This window comes from Tachysurus vachellii, chromosome 18 (genome assembly GCF_030014155.1).
Source record: "Tachysurus vachellii isolate PV-2020 chromosome 18, HZAU_Pvac_v1, whole genome shotgun sequence".
Classification (NCBI taxonomy): domain Eukaryota; kingdom Metazoa; phylum Chordata; class Actinopteri; order Siluriformes; family Bagridae; genus Tachysurus; species Tachysurus vachellii.
In genome coordinates, this window is record NC_083477.1 from 14,377,411 (window position 1) to 14,399,564 (window position 22,154).

At 36.8% G+C, this 22,154-nt stretch overlaps 1 protein-coding gene across 1 annotated transcript; it reads right to left on the reverse strand.

Annotated features, from left to right (window-relative positions):
• Window positions 1-10,481: 10,481 nt before the first annotated feature.
• On the reverse strand, window positions 10,482-12,249 carry LOC132861145 (dexamethasone-induced Ras-related protein 1-like). The gene is made up of 2 exons (XM_060892532.1): window positions 11,905-12,249; window positions 10,482-11,388 (listed from the first exon to the last, which is right to left on the reverse strand). Exons 1-2 carry the CDS (start codon window positions 12,173-12,175, stop codon window positions 10,868-10,870), a joined length of 792 nt encoding a protein of 263 aa, XP_060748515.1. The 5' UTR covers window positions 12,176-12,249; the 3' UTR covers window positions 10,482-10,867.
• Window positions 12,250-22,154: the final 9,905 nt, after the last annotated feature.

The window sequence follows — 22,154 nt, forward strand, 5'->3', positions numbered from 1 at the left end:
CATCTGAATTCTTCCTAAACAGATTTTTTAAAGAAACAAAAAAAAAAAAAAATAACACAGAACATATACAGAAAGAGCTCAAAAATCCTCACTAGAGTTTCAGTATATTAAGTAAAATATAGCACCTATAGCACAAATGCATATTCATCTCTAATAAATGATTGCACTGGACCTGGGCCTTATCCTAGTTTTATGCTGTACAGTGATTATTTATGACTATAATATACACTGTATATAAAATGATGTTGTACTGTAGCAGCATATTAATATGAAATTGTGGTCACTACTAAGAGATCTATTAAATACTATTTACAGCAGTACGCTACCTTCGTCAGTGTGTTGTGTGGGTGTCTCTTAACCCCTAACCCACCAACTTTGTTTCAGGACAGTCTGTCTGTAAACACATCGTCTCAGAGTGTTCGTTGTTCGTTCTGACAAGCATGTAAGTGCTCTGATGAGGCATGACCTCCAGGGAGCTGAGCGTCTGCTTGTTCATGTGAAGAATTGCAAACAGGCCATTTTTTAAGTTTTTATCAGTAAATTTTAGAAACATGACTCAAAGGTGGCACAAAGCGTTCAAGGCAGAAAGACATGTGGGTAAGTTACAGTAAACCTTGATTGAGAAAAGCAGGAATAGTCCTTGTTTTTTTTTTTTTTGGTTGGTTGGTTGGTTGGTTGTTTTTTTTTTAAAATGTGTATTCCAAGAGAAGGGCAATCTAGCAACAAGGTCCAAGTCCCGAGTGGTTGTGAGCCAGTCATCATGAAAGGCAAACAGCTGATCAAAATTCTTATGCATGAGTATATTTATAACATATGCAAATATTGTGTGATATAATTTTTAAACCATTTTGTGATATAGTTAAACAGAACAGTGCTGTTTTTTCCAAATAATATTTTACTCATTACTGAGTGACATTTTCAAACAACTTATAGTTACATTACATCTCTCTTCTTTCTATATGTTGAAGATAATAAGCCAATAAAATACAGCTTGCCATGTTACTGAGAAACTAGGAGGTTCATTCCCACTCCAGAGACCCCGTTAATGTTAAATGCTCTTACAGAATGCTCCACCATAGCAAAGACTATACATTTTTCATAGTTAAATAACAGCACATTTTTAAACCTGTTTATTAATAGCCTTAGATTATGTGGAATGTCTGCCATAGTCCCTGTTAATGAGCTGTTACTATAGAAACAACAATAATTAGAAACTGTGATCAAAACCTGTTACAACCATAGCTGCTCTTATAAAGACTAAATGAACATTTTCTGTATAAGTGGGTTTGAGAATTTAAAAGACGTATAGTATAAATGACATTTTGTAAAGGTTTATGTGTTTCCAATGTCTTTAGCCAGAGAAATGAAATTATAAAGAAAGTAAGTATCTATAAGGAATATTTATTGTTCATTGTTCACATCAGGGGGGCGCGGTGGCTTAGTGGTTAGCACGTTCGCCTCACACCTCCAGGGTTGGGGGTTCGATTCCCGCCTCCGCCTTGTGTGTGTGGAGTTTGCATGTTCTCCCCGTGCCTCGGGGGTTTCCTCCGGGTACTCCGGTTTCCTCCCCCGGTCAAAAGACATGCATGGTAGGTTGATTGGCATCTCTGGAAAATTGTCCGTAGTGTGTGATTGAGTGAGTGAATGAGGGTGTGTGTGCCCTGCGATTGGTTGGCACTCCGTCCAGGGTGTATCCTGCCTTGATGCCTGATGACGCCTGGCACAGGCTCCCCGTGACCCGAGGTAGTTCGGATAAGCGGTAGAAAATGAGTGAGAGAGAGAGTGTTCACATGAAACAACAGTGATTGTTGAAATCTGAATAACATTTCCACGTTTGTCTTGACAGACAAAACGTATTAAATATATTCGTTATAATTAAATATTAGATTAGTATTAGATTACACAGAATAATATCCCATAAAGATTCAGAACAGAGCACTCCTTGCATGTGAACCTTAACAAGAGCTTAAGGCAATTCCCACAAGAATTTCCACAATCGTCTCACAATTTTGTAAAATTTGGTTAAAAAAGCTCACGTATGTTCACTCTCTGATCGATTTTGAGTAACAAAGTCAAATCTTTCTGTCTATAAGTGTATGTGTGTTTCAAACGTCAGGTCATCAGGATCAATGAAAGACTTAAAACATAATAATCTAAATGAAAATGTAGGGACATATAAGTTATCCCATTAAAAAAAATGTTGCAATTGTTTTTTTTTCCTTTCGTGCATTTGCCTGTTTCGTATATACAAATTTCACTTAATCATAAGATGCCCACCTGTTCAAAACCCATATACTGCTGGACACGTTCAAATTAACCTGAAATGTTATGTAATCCAAGGGAGGAGCTGAGGAAATGTTCTGTTCAAATGCTGAGCTTATAACACCCTAGTATCCTGAAATAATCAGTATAATATCATTGCCTGCAGGTATAGAACTGTACAGAACCACATACACAAATAAAGATGTTTCACAATAGAATCAACCAAGATTTTTCATTCAGCTGATTTGAGAAGAACAAAAGAGAAACACTTTCTGTGCTAGCAAATATGTTAATAGCAGCTTTACATATTACTATGCAATACTGGTGAGATCTTCCTAATATTGTTTTGGTATCACGATGGAACATACTGTTGATAACTTTACTACAACAGCATGCCATTATGGTGCCAAAACAATATTAGAAAGATCTCAAAGTTCATTATTCCTCTTTTACAACAATTTATTAATAAATAACACATATGTTTTTACTGTTTAAATTTATCCTGTTGTGTGGAACAGCCACAAAACAATTTTGTTCTCATCAATTTACATTATAACAATTATTAACTTTATCAGGCGCCTTTCAATTATTTGAAGTTAATAAAACAAAATTGCAGCTTGTGATTTTACTGTGAAACACGAAAGGTACATATCTCAGGCATTATATTTGCCCTAATATGTTTATGCAGTGGTCTATATGAGGCAAATGAGATAAATGAAGCAGTGCAAAAAAAGGGTTTGAGTAAACTAGAGTTTCTGAGGTCAACACAGACCAGACATAACATTAAACCACTGACAAATGACACATTTCCATTGATTATACTGTATAATTACAGTGGCACCCGTCAAGAGGTGAGATATATATATATGTATATATATATATATATATGTATATATATATATATATATATATATATATATATATATATATACATATATATATATATATATATATATATATATATATAAAGCAGCAAGTTAACAGTTAGTTCTCAAAGTTGATGTATTGGAAGCAGGAAAAAATAGGCAAGCTTAAGGATCTGAGTGACTTTGACAAGGGCCAAGACGACTGGATCAGGGCATCTTTAAAATGTCAGGTCTTGTGAGGTGTTCCTGTGGTCTTGTGAGGTGCAGGTATTTACAAAGTCTAGTCCATTGGATCCAATCTCACAGAAAAGCCACAATTTTCAAAACTGAAAATTTATTTTTACCTACATTAGAAACACTCAGTACACCACAGCTTGAAATGTATAGAGCTGCCTAGCCACAGAGCAGCCAGAGTGCACATGCTGACCCTATCCATTGCTAAAAGTTCATAGCTGACTTGGCTATGCATCCTGGCTATGGACTCTGTGGGTGATTGTTTGGGTTAAAGTTTCCCTTGTTTCCTCCTTGGGCAATGCCATCCCTCTGCCCCCTTTCCCCTTGCTGTTGCGTTGTGCTCCCTATTTTCCACTTTGGGCCATTTTGGTTGCGTCTGAAGTCGTTCCTTAAAGAAGGGGTTTATGTCAGTAACTTATCTGACAATTCTCAGACAGGCCAATGGAGGGGGTGCTGGCAGAGATTCTGGTTGTGAAAGTCAAATGTCTTTTCCCACACCTGTTGCTTGTTATGCCTAATGTGTTGCCTTACAAATAACTTCTTGTCATGCGTGTTCATGTGCTTATTTTGTTATGTACGGTTATGTTATTTTGTGTCTCTCATCTCATAAATGTGTTGCATTGTATCCTGTGTCTGGGTCTGGCTGCGATGGTCTCTGTGAGAATGTGGTAATACATCTGTGTTGCTTACCTGGGGAAAAATGGCGCAAGTATTCACTAAGAAAAAGAAAGCTGGTAGAGGCAGTATGATGCTCTGGGTAATGTTCTCCAAGGAACCTTTGGGTCCTGGCACTCGTGTGGATGTTACTTTCACACTTGCTATATACTTAAACATTTTTGCAGACCAAGTACACCCTTTCATGGCAGTGAGTGATTTTCCCAAATGGCAGTTTCCTTTTTCAGCAGGATAATGCTCTTTGCCACACTGTGCAAGAGGGGTTTGAGGAACATGCCAAAAAGTTCAAAAGCCATATACTGTAGGTATAATTACAATATTAGGAAGGTGGTTTTAATGTTATGGCTGAGCAGTAAAGAGTCACACTATAATTTTTAAAGGTACATTTTGCCTCATACTGGCACATACACAGTGAGCCCACAGATATCTTTATATAGATGTGTTTCTTCTACAGTACATGACTAGACATGATAATGTAATCCTGAGAATGTTCATTTCTAATGTCCTTCTTAGAATCTCAGTGACAGAGTTGCATAGCAAGTCCAAGAGGATTTTTTAGGAATGCACAATGGCAATCACTAAGAAATCCAAACTACTTTTCAATTTTAAATAATGCCTCTTATCAATGAGCTCACCTGATTGATTAGCAAATATGGAGTTTGTGTAAAACTGATAACAAACTGACAACTAGAACAATGCTTTCAAGTAAAGCTTTAATCAAGTAAAATAAAAAACAAAATAGTAATTTCCATTTTCTGTGCTTAATTGATTGGTCAGCTACTTGTGCTCTCTAGAGACACATCATATGGGGCAGGTTACATAACTGTGTAAAGGAACAAAAACTGCATGGAGTGACCCTCGCTGAGCTTAGCACAGTCACTTGTGGATTAAATATTACACTTTCAGCATCCAACATTCTTAACATGCTAACATCCTGAATAGGCTAACCATTAGCAACGGATGTCCGGAACACAGGGTAGATATTAATCCCTGGTTCAGCGAACAGAAATCACATCCTGTTTCCAAAATCAGATGCTCTGCAGTCAAAAGGAACTAGAAAAACAAGTTTCATGAGAAACAATTATCAGTGTATTTCCACTCGGTAAAAGCAAGCCTACATAGTCTGATGCTTTCAAGAATGCTTTCAAAAATAAAAGTAACAAACATTAACAAAATGGAACATAAATGACAAAAGAGAAATTCAAATCAAATCATTATTTGGTGTGAACACCCCTTGCCTTCAAAAGAGCATCTATATTTCTAGGTGCACTTGCACACAGATTTTGAAGTACATTTACATTTATAAGGAACATACATACAAGGAATCTTCACCATGCTTCACTATTACCTGCAGATACTCATTATTGTACTGCTCTACAGCCCTTCATCAAACAACATCTTGCTGCAGCCAAATATTAACATTTTTGACTTCTTAGTCCAGAGCATCTGCTGCCAGTTTTCTGCACCCCAGTTCCATTGTTTTTGTGCATAGTTGAGTAGCCTTGTTGCACGTAAGAGGTATGGCTTATTGGCTGCAATTCTTCAATGCAGACCACTTCTGGCCAGACTATTCCATACAGTAGAGGGGTGTACATAGGTCCCACAGGTTTCTGTTTCCAGTTTTTTGCTGATGGCACTGTTGGACATCTGTCAATGTAAAATGGAATAAAGTATGAATCCCTGCAGCCGACTACTACTGTATGTGCACGGTCATCAACATTGCTGTTTCTTTGTTTTTCTTCAAAATAGCTTATACAGCAAATCTTGAAACCACAGATTTTTCTTTAAAAATCTATGCCTGGGAGAGACCTTGCTTATGCAGAAGAACTACCTTGTGTCTTGTTGTTGTGTTCAGTCTTGCAATGGTGTATGACCTGTGACATGAAAATGCCTTCCACAACCTTACCTTAGTAGCAGGGTTTGGCTGTTCCTTCATATGAAATTTAAGATCCTTAGAATCACTTTCATTAGTGTATTACGCCCTTATGAATGAATGTAGTAGGCAAAGGTAAAAACCTTAGGGCCAATTCTAACAAGCCTTTAGCTGAAATATTTGTGTGACAAATATTTGAAATTTGAATGACAAATGCCATCAGCGCACATTTAGCAGTTTGATCAAAGCAAATGAAGCGCCCACTTGTCTTTAAGAGGTAGGCTAGTTGGATGAACAAAAGATTGCTATATGACTGGTAGGTTATGCAAAATCTGGGAATAATAACCTCCTGTCTAGCAGCTTCAATGACATGGTCCAGTAATTTGATTTAAATGGGATTTATTTAAACGTATCATATGTTTACTTTTTAGTAATAGTTTTATTCAAGTTCAGATTCTAAACAGAACACATTACCTTTTCTCTCAGTTGGGTAAGAGTATGAAATGAAATCAATAATTTCTATAAATTAAATAAATAATAAATAAATATCACCTCTTAAATAATGTTGGTATAACTTTGATGATGAAAATACATATATTATTCAATTTATTAAATGATATTATTGCATATTACATTCAAAGCCATTATAGACTTGACATACAGTACATAAATACTGTACTTTTCATCCCAGTTGAATGTTACAACTTGAAACTGAAATGCACTTAATTGGGATTATACAGTCCCCTTCTTAAAGTATTGGAACGGCAATGCCCATTCTATTGTTTTTAATGTACACTGAAGCCATTGGTGTTTGAGATAAAAAAAGATGCATAAATGATTATAGATCAGAATTTTAGCATTTCTTTCCTGATATTTACATCTCAGTGTGTTAATTAACTTAGAACATGACACTTTTTGATTGAACGCGCCTATTTAAAGTATTTAGAAATATTAAAACACATAACTGACAAATTTCCTTGTTGCCTGTGTGTGCCCTGTTGGTTAGTTTGTTTAAACAGTTAATATCCCTGAATGTCTACTCTTGGTTTGAACCCTGTATTTCACCTGTAAAGTCTACATTAGTTGTTAAAATTGAATGAGACCTTACAATAGGTGAAAAACAAACCATTTTAAGGTTAAGGATAGAGGGAAATCGATTAGATCCACTGTTGGCTTGAGCAAAAGCTTTGGTCATAGGCAATAAAAAGATTTGCAATGTCCTGAAGAAGAAAAAAACAATTGATGTGTTAACAGCCACACACTGACAGGTCAACCAAGGAAACATTAACAGAAACATTGGGAGAGCTGTGAGGATAAACCCAAAAATGAACATCACCAACAAACTGCACAAAGAAGACTTTGAGAGTTAATAAAAGTGATAATAAAACTATGAGACCAAGATTCACCTCTTACAAAGCGCTGGAAATGAAAGCATCTTCTCATAATCTAAAAACCTACAAGCTCTAGAAAACTATCTCTGCCACGTATATTCTGAGCTCAGTTGGTTTGTTCTTGGGTTTTAATTACCATCTTTTTAAAGAAAAAACATGCAATATTTATACAATTCAAAGAAAATGGTAATTACATAATAAAATGAACAAAACATTTAATGCAATCTGATAAAGTAATCATATACGATCTTTTATTCAGCTTGAAATTGAAACAGTGCATAGCACATGGCTATAAAGCACATATCTTATTTAAAAGACTGTACACTTTATGTATGTGAATGTATTTATACAGATATTAGTTCAATATTAAATATGAATGATTTTATGCAAAATTAAAATTAGAAACAAATGACATGAACAGGGCATTGGAAGTTCTATAGTAATATTGTGATTCCATGCCATGACAATCAGTATTTATTCAGTCCTACTAATCAGCCTCTATTATTGAATATCTTTTATGAACACCTGCGTCATTCTGACCCTGGAATGGAAGGTGAGTCTGAATAAAGGTGGGTCTGAGTATAAAACCTGTGATGGTGTGCCTGTTTGTTTTCAGCCACCTGCAATGTGCTTTAAGACTGTTGACATAATTTGCGTACAAACCACAACAGCATAGTAGGAGTCAAAACATGCACATGTAGTTGTCACGCATTGTAGCTGTATGCTAATTACAAATGCACATTTGTCTTATTCGTCAAACCATTCAGTTTCAGTGTCCTTCTAAGAATCTCAGTATGAATTACATCAAAATGTGTGACAGTCATTTTCCAATCACTAGGAAAGTCTAAAAGGACAGATTAATTCCATATACTTGACTCTTCATAGAAATGGGCTCATTATTAAACATCATTTGCATTTTCATATGAATTAGATCATTTCAGTTCCTAAGAACTTGGATTTGAGAGGTAATGATGACTAAAATTCCATTCCTTTATTTTGCATGCAACCTAACATCTCTTACAAGAGATACAGTAGTTTAAGATTTCCTTTAACATCTATTGCATATACATTTTATTCATATATCTTTTTGCAAATTAGGCCTATGGATTGGATTTTTGCAGTTTACTGCATTATGAAACAAGAAATACCAACATTATTTTATTACTGCTTAACCTTATATTTGTTTTGCATAATAATGGGATATTATATGATATTAAAGACCTTGATTCACTTGCACAATTCTAAGAACTCCATATTTGCTTTCTTCTTACTAGCCTTTATGTCAAAATTAGCAGTGGTCTCCGGTTCGTTCATGAACTCAGGTTACTGGAGGTTGGCCTGTTCCACATGTCACATAGAATTTTCAAAACACAAATTGCACTGAAGGATTAAAGGTGGCCAATTAAGCCAATTAAGGTGGCTTAATTCTAATACTGACAGAATTAATGACGTGTTGTAGAACAATTAGCATATCTAAATAGTGTGTGAAAGGTTGTGTGTACACAGTTCAGTAGGCACACCATCTAGGCTGTACCCTGCCTGGTTGAGACATTTGAGATACAATTCAGGTTCTCTGTGACCTTATGTAGGATAAGCAGTTCAGATGGATGAATATCAACAGTTCAGTAATGCGATTTGATGTGTTGTCTAATTCCTAAAATCAAAAAGGTAACTAAAAAGGGTCATTCAAAATGAGATTATTCATGCTCTCAAGCTCTCAAGATTATTCATGCTCTCAAGTCATAAACAAGATAAAATTGTTTTTTTTTTAACCTGATAAAAGAAGGGTATGGATGAGAACATGTTTCTGTCTGTGTCCTTCAAAAGTCCTTCACTTTTTACATCCTTTTTATTCCAGAAAATTGTTCAGCTGTGTTGAGGTTAACATAACCTTAAAAACATTTACATTGAGCAGACGTGTCTACCAAAGACACATATTACGTTGTAATGATGTACAAAATTCAAAGAAATTCTTGATCTGTCTTGCCAGTACAGTAAGTGTACTCTTAATTGGTTCATTTAACTTCATAGTTATTGCTTCTTAGCTTCTTTAAATGGTTCTACATAGAACCAGGTTTAGTGTGAAATTACCATTATAATTTTTTTTATAATCAGAGGGACAACCAGATTGACTTTTTTCAGAAGGTTTGATCCAACAAGATCTAAACCATATCACTTCATTGTGGCATAGTCAAAAGTGATCAAAGGGCAATGTAGTGAAAGGGAAAAAAATAAATGGGCCTAATATGCACCAAAAAGTGATTCTATGGCATCAGCACAATATCTGGCCTTTTATCTATATAAAGTTTCTTTAATATTTGTAGCATGGAAAGCATTCATTCAAGAAATGGTTAAAAAAAAACAAGTTAAACTTATATGAGATGTTTAGTGTGTGCATGGGATTAAAAATATAGCAAAAACAAACAAAAAAACAAAAATAAATAAATAAATAAATAAACAAACACAGCAGCATCTGTTCACAATGTCTTAGTGCATTTAAATAACTCCTGCTAAAAATAACTTGTTTTACCAATTGAATTGTGTATTCATATGGAAATAAATGGATGTAATATATGAAACAGGTTTTAGTAGGTAAAGTTGCTATATTTTAAGCAGTTGTGTAGATTTGCATATCAACCAAGCCTTTAACTTTTACTGAACCAAGCAAACATGATGACTGCATCGTAAATTTCATCTTACGTGAGTATATGGGGCACGCAATAATGGCATTTATATCTTATATAGTGCACTACAATAACTAATTGGTTAGAACTAGCATACTTTTGTTAATGTGTAGTGCAAAATTACAGGTGCCATAGACCTGCTGATGTTTCAGAGTAAACCTTATTCATGTATTGAAATTTTGTATTCAATTATTATTTATTTTATTGTGGTAGAAAGATTGATGCTTTATTTTATTGTGGTAGAAAGATTGATGCTTTATTTTATTGTGGTAGAAAGATTGATGCTTTAAATCTAAATTCAGGGTTTTTTTTTGTTTGTTTTATTTGTAATAATAATTGTGAAATATATTTTTTGGGTCCCATTTTATATCCTCTTTTTTCATGAGTGTCCTATATTAATAGCAATGAAGAAAATTATGTTTATCTAATCAGAATCAAAAGACAACTGAAGAAACGATTTTGTTTAAAAATTTGATTTGTCTTTTATTTTCCTTTTTGTAACAAAAGTAAACATTGACATAGAAGAATAAATATACATTCATTTAGTTTGTTCACAATGCCGCAGACATTCATGTTCATTGCGTTCTTTAAAAATATTCTAGCAGACTGTAAACAAGTGATCAAGTGTCAGAGCAAACTCGTCGGTAACGTCGGTGACGTCGGTAACGTCGGTAACGTCTTGTCGGCAAAACGCTTGCAGGTTTGTGAAGCATCTCCAACTTGTTTGCTTGCTCCACTTCCACATGATCAAACCCTGAAAGTTCGTGTCTCACGAATCTGATAAAACCCAAAGTGGCCCGTGCTTTCGCCGTTCTGTTAAGCGAGACCGCCCTGCACCGCCCTGGTGTTTTTAAGACGACATTCAGAATCCAATTAGTCTTTTTAGCAAATGACACAGCGATCCTTTGTGCCTTGGTGTAAGGCTTTCTCCTTAATGTACATGAGATCGCTGTGCACACTTGGTCGCCTTGCGAAAGGAGCCACGATGCCGTATGCGTCACCGCCGTCCTTGAATTTGCGATTGCGCAGTGATTTTCTGTGCAGCACATCACCACATTGCAGTGAGATCTTGCGGTGCCGGTCGGGGCTCATCTCGTCGGGTAGTTTGGCCATGGCAAAGAGAGCGTGAAACATGACGTCCACGTTGGTGTTGCGCTTGGCTGATACCTCAAAGTAGGCACAGCGCTGTTCCCCCTCCACCAGTCGCTCGATCTCGTCATCTGAAACCTCGCGAGTGAACTCACGATCGCACTTGTTGCCACAGATAACCACTGGCACATCAGTGCTCTCTTTCGTCTTGGTCTTTAGACATGACTTGGTCTCGAAGATCTGCCTCTTGAGTCGCTGCACCTCCTGGAAAGACGCACGATTGTCCAAGCTGAACACCAGGATGAAAACATCACCTGAAAGGGTTGAGAAAAAAACAAAAGATTTTAGTCAAAATATTTTACACACGTGCGTCAGTTCACTTTCCAGTAAAACAGGTGCATGTGGTCTGTGTTGTGATCAAACATCTATGAGTGTATCTCGAACCCGTCGATTTTAAGTATGATGTACAGTACAGTCATATACTGATCTTTTTCTTGACTTTAATAGAGCAAATTATTTCCACAAATTATTGCCAGATTACTTTTTTATTATTTTTTGACTAGATTGATAACTTTTTAATGCTATATTTTATTTTAACTTAATTATAATAACCTCCTATAATAATAATAATAATAATAATAATAATAATAATAATAATTTTCTTCTTCGTTTTTCATCTTCTTCTTCTTCGTCTTCTTCTTCTTCTTCTTCTTCTTCTTCTTATTATTATTATTATTAGTATTATTATTTATTGTTATTATTATTGATGTTGTTATTTTTATTATTATTATCATTTATAACTTGTCCAGCTAGTGATCAACAACAATTACCTGTCAGGATGGAGAGTCTCCTCATGGCAGGAAAGGGGTGGTTTCCAGACGTATCCAGGATGTCCAACTGATAGACATCTCCTCGGATGCTATAGAACTTTCGGTGGAAGTCCTCGATGGTCGGCGTGTACTGATCATCAAACCGCTCGTTCAAGAAGCGAGAGATGATCGCCGTCTTGCCCACTTTGGTGGATCCGAGCACGACCATGCGGTAGCAGTTCTTAGCTGGGATATTAAAATCATGTTCGGACGGAGACATTTTCTTAATCATGACTTCTGCCTTTCAAACCAACACGTACGCTCACTTAGTCCCCAGGAAGGTTTGAAACAAATCTACTTGCGGATCGTGCTTTACTTTGCTGAGTCAGTGAAGCCGGGGTGCATTTATATAAACAAAACTGCGACTACGCCTCCTTTTACATCACTGATGACGCGCGCGCTCGCGTGTGTTTCTGTGTGTGTGCGTGTGTGTGTGTGTGCGTGTGTCTGTGTGTGAGTGTGTGTGTGTGCGTGCGTGCGTGTGTCTGTGTGTGTGTGTGTGTGTGTGTGCGTGCGTGCGTGTGTCTGTGTGTGTGTGTGTGTGTGTGCGTGTGTCTGTGTGTGTGTGTGTGCGTGCGTGTGTCTGTGTGTGTGTGTGTGTGTGTGTGTGTGTGTGTGCGTGCGTGTGTCTGTGTGTGTGTGTGTGTGTGTGCGTGTGTCTGTGTGTGTGTGTGTGTGTGTGTGTGCGTGCGTGTGTCTGTGTGTGTGTGTGTGTGTGTGTGTGTGTGTGCGTGTGTCCTAGGACCTAAGAAAGATAGATATTATGCTATGGGAATAAAAAAGTATTATTTAACTTATTTAAACTAATTTAACTTAGTACGCAAAGATTACGTTATCAAAATTAAACAAAAAAAAAGGATTGCAATTTATCTGATGTTGAGAGAGGGAGGATGGAGAACCTAAGGGTACTTGGTTTTTAGATTTAATTTCAATGAAATTCTTTACATTACTTATGGACCCCAAACATCCAGCTGTTTTTTCTCATAAAATAATAATACATGTGTGACTGAACCTTTATTATTGTTAAACTCTTAAATGCATTTATATTATATTGCTGCGTGGCTTTAGTTATTCTTCAGGTAAACAAGTGCACTTAAACCCTTGTAGTCGCATAGCTAAATTTTAACATGGTCAGTGGAGGATACAGGTAAAGCATTACAGAAATAGACATAGTGATAATTGCTGGGTTAACCTCAACACACCAGGTTAAGGAACTGATATTTGGACTGTGACGTCACAACATGGTTCATCAGCTGCCACACGCGCTTAATGATTTATAAACATGCGCAGTTTTGCTTAGAAAATTTGTCTGTTAATGCGCACGGCTGCATGGACGTTTTGTTTAGTTGAGTATTTTTCCAACACCACACACTTGTCAAACAGGGATTTATTAACTATACTGTGATGATTATGACTGAAGAGTCTTTAGTATCGCCTCATGCACACACACACATATACACACACTCAAGCACACACACACACGTTGTCTTGAATTTAACTGCATATTATTTTGGTCAGATCTTGTATATATATATATATATATATATATATATATATATATATATATATATATATATATATATATATAATATCTTATATATATATATATATATATATATATATATATATATATATATATATATATATATAAAGGTACAACTGGCGCCACACGTTCCGTTACTGCGCGTAAATTCCCTTCAGAGCCGCTAGAGGGTTCTCTGCATCTCACACGCACTCTAAACTGACTGAGATATTATTTAGAAAGGAAAAGGCGCGGCTCGTGTTTAACCCAACACAATAGCAGTATGTTTTATTTTAGTTTTCTACTGTGAAATTCAACTACTTTAGTTTGACCTTTCAGGTGCCAATGAAGTGTGTAACACTTGGTGGGATGGACATGTTGGCTCTACATCAGCACTCAGCTGATTGCACTGGTTTGAAATTAGTTCAGTATGTACCCACTTATGCGTTTTTAACGAACATGTGGCGCATCATATTTCAGATCCATCATGTGCAGGTACTGGGATTAAGAGTATGCTTTATCACCTGCTTTCAAAATGTACTAATAGCTGCTGAGATCACAGATGAGTTATTTTTGAGCCTTAGAAAAATCAGGGATTAAAGCTGGATGTTATAATTATCTCGCTGCAGACTATGTGAATGTTGAGTTTTTTGGTAAAAAAAGACTTGGTAAAGTAAGACTGCTGCTTATACTACACTGCCTGTGCTGATCTAGTAAGTTAGTGTATAATGTATTATTCATAGAAACTGAGTTTCTAGATTATAAGATAAATATATGTCTTTACTAAAAAAACAAAAAAAAAACAAAAAAAAAGGCTATTTGAGAGGGTTAATAAAATGTTAAGAAAGCAAAAGGTCAAAACCTATACCTCAGTAAATGTCTCTTGCTGTACAGTACATAAATGCTTTGGTCATCAGTGAATGGAAAAGGACATTTCTATCAAGACAATACACAGTAAAAACAGGACCATGGTGCTACATAAAACACAGACAGGTCTAAGGACTTAGTAAGTAAGTCTTAGCCACATAAAGTGCAACTGTGCAACCTGGTGCAAACAGTGCAGGACAAGACAAACAAGACAGACAAGACAAAAGACTGTGCAGACAAAAAAATTACAAGACCATACAAAAATGACAATACACAAAATACAATAAACAGAAACAGCGCCAACCAGTGTAAATACTGTATGTTCGAACAATACTGCATTTTTGTGACTTACATTTTCTGGATTTTGCCCTTATGTGCTCTGTTTGCCTGTCTGTGCTCATTAAACTCTTCTCTTTATCCACATCATGGATTCCGTTTGGAATATATTACAGAATTTGCCTTCTGCGAGTCCAGTGGATACAGCTCAACTCCAAGCCCTGGTGGTCCATCAAGGTGATCAACCTGCTGCTTATCAGGAACAACTCACGGCTCTACAAAACACTAACGGTCACCACCCACACCCAGAGCACACACAATCTTGCATTAAAAGCCATATTTTTTGAAGGATTAAATCCCACACTACAGGCTGAACTCGCCTGCCGAGACAACTGCAGCGCCAAACAAAGCTGTTCGTTTGGACACCCTAATTCCCAATCTGGCTCATACTCACATATCTCACCATAACCGGTCATGACCGAGCCAAGTGAGCCCATGCATTTGGATGGTTTCGTTTGTCCACTAAGGAGTGGCAAGGATGCTTCCATCAGCAGCTGTGTATTTACTGTGGGCGAGCAGGTCACAGGTGTGCTTCATGTCACCAAACCTTGTTTTCTCTAGTGTTTTGTATTCTCATGTATGACCTCTGTTTCTGCATTTTGGTGACTTACGTTTTCTGGATTTTGCCCTTAAGTGCTCTGTTTGCCTTGCTGACTGCCTTGCTTGTTTTAGTACCTTTTTTGCCTGTTTTGCTGACCCTTATTTAGACTGTGTTCATTAAACTCGTCCCTTTATTGGCATCATTAATTCTGCTTCCAATTGATAATAGCTAGCCTTTCATCATAACTTTCCCATGGCTGCTGTTTTTTCTTTCTTCATGGTTCATGTATGCAATCCATCACCACATTGGCTCCTGCTAGTGAAGTGGATTTGACCTAAAGAAGAGCCCAAGTTGTTTTGGAGAACCAGGTCAGCGGATGCATAATAGAATCAGAGCAGCCATTACAATGCAATTTTGGTCGTTTCTCAGTAAATGGACAAGTGACCTTTCTACACCGCTTTAACTATTTTGATACAAAAGGTACTGTAGGACATGACATCTGCTGTACACAGTACAGGTGAAAAGTTCAATAACAGCAGCCTGTCAGCAAACTCCATGGTATGGAAATGGTAAGATATTCTCTTTCTGTCTGATCATGATATCATTGTAGTGCATGTATGCTATGTTTAGAGTAATAAACAATTTGGACATACATTATATGCCTAAGATTTTAACTAAAATTATGCACATAAGAAGACTAACTAATGTAACCACTATCAACATAATCATGCATGCAAGTAATCAGTCTTCCTGAAACTTTTTTTTAATCTTGTGGAAAAACTAGACAAAATACATAATGAAGCATACTGGGTACACATTTATATACATTTTATTAATAATAATAATAATACTAAAACTGTTATTAAATGACCAAGGCTATTTAGTGAAAATAACTGGAATACCTTTTGTTATAGAAAACACACTTTCATTAACATTTAAAATGGGTCTACTTAAACTACAATTTAACGTTAACATCATTCTACATCATTCTACAGAGACTTCCTGTAAGATGTAATCCTTTAAGTACTTCCTCATCCATTTACATTCATCCATTTTGACCTATTTTCCCTCCTTTTCAGCTGGTAAAAAAAAAAGGATGAGAGAACAGTGAAAATAAGAATGCACCTGGTTTCTTTTTCCCTGATTTTGCACAGCAGGGAAAAAAGACACCAATAAGGCTCAAGAAAGCAGGATGGTGATTCACATAACCTAGTTACATAAGCCAGATGCTCACAACAAAAACAAAACAAAGCAAATGAAAAGAATGACCCAGATGAAGCTGTCCTTACATACATAAAATAAAAAGGATGCCATTTCAGACCTACTTTTACTCCAGATGAATGAGTATGTTTTGCTCTTGATTTTTGGTCTTTAAATGTTGCATTTGAAATCAAATAACACACCTGTATCCACTGACTGAATGGACTTCAAAAGTTTGAATTGATGTTTGGTGATCTTTTTAGTTTAGTCAATATATCTCAAAATTACATCCATCCATAATAAAAAAAGGTAGCTGAGCTCTCCATTGTCCTTATACACTTCAAGTTCATTATTTACTGAAAAGACAACACATTTTAAATATCCAGGTGTCACTAAGGAGTAAATAGACCCATATAGGACGTAATAATTATTTTATTATATATTAAAATTTAAGACTCAAGAAAAGTGTGATTCGTTAAACTAGCAAAGGTAAAGCAGTAAATCACAAACAAACAACAAGAAAGAATAATTATGTAGTAGTAGGATTGTCAAAGCCGTTGTTGAAACCTCTAGCCAGAGAAGCTTCTTGTAGTGCATCAATTAGGGCAGCTAATTTGATACCAATGACCATGCTAATTTACTTGATAGGCTAGGACATATTGTTGGTGTTAAAGGGGCAGCCCTCTTCAGGCTAAGGTCTTATTTGACGGCTCACTATCAGTTCATAGGTCTAAATGGTGACTACTCTAAACAAACTAAGGTAATGTTTGGTGTTCTGCAAGGTTCTGTTTTAGGCCCATTGCTTTTCTCCCTATATATGCTACCACTTGGTGCAATTATTCATAAACATGGTATTGGCTTCCACTTTTATACTGATGACACGCAGCTCTATGTTTCAGCAAAGTCAGATGTGAGTCACCAGCTTAATAAGATTGAAGATCGTGTGGAGGACATAAGACAGTGAATGCTTACTAACTTCTTCTGCTTAACTCTGACAAGACAAAAGTGCTTTTACCAGGTCCACAGGCAGCCAGAAGTAAGCTTTCTGATTACAGAGTAACACTGGATGTTTTTTCTATTACATCATGTGCAGCAGTAAAAGACTTTGGTGTGATCATTGATACCGGTCTCTCATTTGAAGCTCACATAAATAATATCACAAGGGTACCCTTCTGTCATCTCAGAAATATTGCTAAGGTAAGACATATGATGTCATTACATGATGCAGAAACACTAGTTCATGCATTTGTTACCTCTAGGTTGGATTATTGTAATGCTTTACTGTCTGGATGTTCCAGTAGGAGCATAAACAAGCTCCAGTTAGTCCAGAACACAGCAGCTAGAGTCCTAACTAGAACCAGAAGATATGAACATATCACCCCTATCTTATCCACTTTTTTTGGCCCCAGTCAAGTTTTGCATTGATTATAAAATACTATTACTAACCTATAATGGTCACTTAATGGTCACGCGCCACAGTACCTGAGAGATCTTTTGTTTTTTTATGATCCGTCATGCCTACTTTGATCAAAAGGTGCAGGGATTTGGTACGTTGCTCAAGGGCACCTTAGTTGTGGTATTGCCGGCCCGAGACTCGAACCCACAACCTTAGGGTTAGGAGTCAAACTCTCTAACCATTAGGCCACAACGTCCCTAGTTTAGCTTTTTATGAATAGCTTTTCTTAGATAAAGGAGTAGATCTGGATGGTTCATGGGCATAGAGTGTTTGGTGAACTGGGATGTCTGGATGCTGTCTGGAGGCTTACCACCCTCTCAAGTCGCTCAGGTTTGCAGACTGTGGAGTGGTGGGACGCTTTACATCCCAGGAAGCCACCATGTCTGTGTCACCTTCTGGCTCTAGCCTTCTATGGTGAACTCAGAGTTTGCGCTGACCCATTAGTTCCCCAGGAGCTCTCGTATGCGCTATTATAAACTGTTGTAGAAATGAAATTATTTACATTTACATTATTTACTGTCAAGTGTCACCCAAATGAGGATGGGTTCCCTTCTGAGACTTGTTCCTCTCAAGGTTTCTTCCTCATATCATTTCAGGGAGTTGTTCCTTTTCGTCACCTCCGGCTTGCTCATTAGGGATAAATATATAGTTTTTGAAAATTTTAATTAATATTTTAATAGTAACTTTAATGTTTGTTTAATTTGTATGTATTCATTCATTTATTTTTATTATTATTTTTTCTTATATATATTTAATACTATTTTCTCTTCTGTTTCTATACTTCTGTAAAGGTGCTTTGAGACAATGTGAATTGTTAAAAGCACTATACAAATAAACTGAACTGAATTGAATAGAAGCTCTATAATATATTAAACTATGCTGGCAGTTGCAAATTTATAAAATAGCAAATGCAACTTCATGAAAATAGTTGTTACACAAAGAAACATTGGAGTAATGGAAATCCTAGACCTGTGTAAAAATCAATACTGAATGAAGGCTATGGACCTGAGAAGAGATGCTGGGTTCCTGTCCAAAGATGTGCTCATGTCATTCATAGATTTTTATTTCCACCACCTGCCCAGTTCCATGCCCTGGTGGTAGCACATGAACTTCTCCTCTCCCAGAGGTAATGCTTTTTGGAGGGACATATCTGCTTACTATGTGTCATTAATAGAAAAAAAATGCTGTGTGGATGTGATTGTTGGCATACAGTTCCTGCAACAACAACAACAAAAATGTCAGAGCAATAACAAAGTGTACAATACAAGTGTACAATAGTACACTTCCTTTTCCTTTGAGCTGGTGCATCATAATTCTGTTAAAGACTATTGCCTGATGATTAATTAGACCACATTCTCATTTGGAAAAGCTGTAATATTAATGCTTATTTCCCAACTTTTTGTCATTTGGCAAATTCTCCATTTCAGATGCAAAAGATAACAGTTGGTGACACTATCTTGAGTAAAGGAAATATTATTATAACTAAGCGATATCTTTCAAGTAAGAGTGAGGTTATGCTCTGAATACTAACTTGGCTATGATTTGGCTATTGGTAATCTGACTGTAAAATCCCATTTAATCTGCATATTTAAATTTTTGTATATTCATAAAACATATATTGTTTGCTATGTCTGCTGATGATGTCATTAATTGTACTATATTAACCATTTTGGTGGGACTGTTGTCACAAATGGAATATTATACAGCAACCTCAGCAAAGCAGAGTGATACATACTGGGAAAAATCCCAGTAAGATAATACTTAACATAAGCATGCTTGGAACACCACTCGTCCAATAAAATGAGTTCACCGAAACTCTTATAATATTCCTGTATAATATTCCAAATTAAGCACTTATATTGAGACACACACACACATACACACACACACACACACACACACACATCATTAATTAAAATAACCCAGCCTTACAGGCTGCTAGATCCCTCTAAGAAAGCAGGTCTGCTGTAACTGTAACTGTAACTGGGTGAAATGATTTTCATGACTCAGGCTTACTATAAGTGTAATCATCACAGAGAGCTGCATGCAGGGGTTCAGGGTCCATGCTGAGCTTTATTGATTTCAGTGATCAAATGCTACACCAAATTCAGATTCTTACTTCCTCTTATGACTCAGTTCTCTATTTGGTTATGGGACTCTTTACTGCTTATAGTAGATAACTAGGTTAAAATAATAGGCATTTATAATGCATTGATGAGAAACATGATGAAACATTACCATTGCATGCACTTCAGTGGTGAAAGGATATGGATTTGTAAACATTATTTATTTTTTTATTTATGTATTTGTTTGTTTATTTATTTTCACTTTAACTGTCTTGCTAGTGAATAAGGTTCAGCAAGTACTAGATGCATACTGAATGTGCATGCTTGTATTAGCTTGGTCAGTGCATAGAACATGATGTGATCAAATACATGGCCTGCATAATATAATATGCACAAACTCAAACTCTTCCATAGGTTTTAAATGGCTGCAACTTAGTCATCACTACAAATAGATTTTGGGCAAGGGGAACACAGTAAAAAGAGACTGGACCTGGAAACCTGGACCTTTTAGTTCAGGGTGGAACAAAAAGTGCAAGAAAATTAAGCAGGTGAGGGTGCTGGTAGTACAGTTGGAGGCAGTGAGAGGCAAGGGAGGTGTCCAGGTGTCCAGGAAGCACAGTGAGGCAGACCCCAGATGTAGGCATTATCAATGTTGTCTTCCACTGATTTTGCAGCACAAAAAAAATCAGTCAGGACAACCTGGTACTCGGAACTCACCTCTCAAACATCACTGAACACCCTCTAGGAACCATCTCACGGTTTGATCCACCCCGCCTTGCAGACACACACATTGCGCTGTCCGTATGAGCAAAAATGGAAACAGAACTGAAATGGAACTGTTTGAGGCAAGGTGCAGTTTTCTGTCATGCTTGTGTAGCAGGTCTCAGTTTTATAGTAAATGCTTTCACATTCAACAGCCATAGTGACAAGTTGGTTTCCAGCACACCTTTAAATATAAGACATAATATGCTGCTTTGTATGTATTGCTCATTTGTATGCATCACATTAATTAAGGCATTCCACCATGACAAATTTGAAGCATTTCCTCTATAGTGTTTGCTGATGAATACAACACCATATAGCAATAGTGGGCTCTGCATTCACTTCCAACAGATAAATCAGTTCCACTAGACCATTTATCACATGACTGTCTAGCAGACTAAACTACATCATAAAAATGCTCCTGAAATATATATTTGCAGTGCAAAATTATGATGGGGAAAATAAAGAGCCGTTGGCTGTGAAACTACCTCTCAAGGTGAAGCTGGCTATTAAACAATGAAGGTATTGTCTGGAGGGAGCTAGCATCCCTTTGTTATTTTCATGAACCGCAATAACCTTTGTCCGTGCACTGCCGTGCCTTAACCCCAGGTAAACATGCTGGGCCCTGTTTTTTGTTCACTTAAATTCCACTATATCCTCCTGTCTTGGTTCCAAGAATACTAAAGCTAATGCCTTTTCACAATTCACTCCTCCAGTAAACAATCAGTCCTTCACAGGCACTCCAGCATGCTTGAACCCACCCACATGCCCTCCCAACAACCATTTTGTTCCCACCACACTCCACAATCTAACTCATCACCTGGACACATACATCACTTGGAGATCAACTCCTTCCTGTGCACGTTCTTCACCACCCAGTCACCCCATTTCAATGTGTGCTAGGCTACCAGCCCCTACTTTTTCCATGGAATGCGAACACTACTGACACTGGTGATCAATGGCTGGTACAGGTGTATTGAACAGCTTTTGGAGGCTGCACACTGTAGGCTCCAACAGGCCACACAAGTTCACAAGACCAAATCATCACAGAGGTCCCACTTCTCAATACCAACCAAGAAATAGAGTCTTGCTGGTGACCAGGGACTTGAGGAGCCCCAGAGCTTACAAAGTTACTCAGCTCCAGGTACACAGGTTTCTTCCATATAAAATAAATCAAACTTACAAGCTTCAACTGACATAGCACTTGTGTATGACACTATTTTTCTTGTGGCTGGTTTTAAGCCCATCAGATCAATTCCTTTTTGCCACCAACAAGCCAGCCATCCATTTTGGACAGTGTTTTGGACTGCTATTGTATGTGTTTTTCACTCCTTTGTGTTCTATTACAATTGACTGTTCTTTACTTTGTCAAACTATCAACTGACTGCTAAATAAGGTTCCACAAAGAGCTACCATTACATGCATGGGGTGTCATTGTGAAAAGGTATCAGTCAGAAGAGG

Coding starts and splice junctions, on each gene's coding strand:
- LOC132861145 (XM_060892532.1), bottom strand. CDS start 12,175: ATGATTAAGAAAATGTCTCCGTCCGAACATGATTTTAATATCCCAGCT. Junction 11,389..11,904: donor GAGACTCTCCATCCTGACAG/GTAATTGTTGTT, acceptor CAACCCTTTCAG/GTGATGTTTTCATCCTGGTG.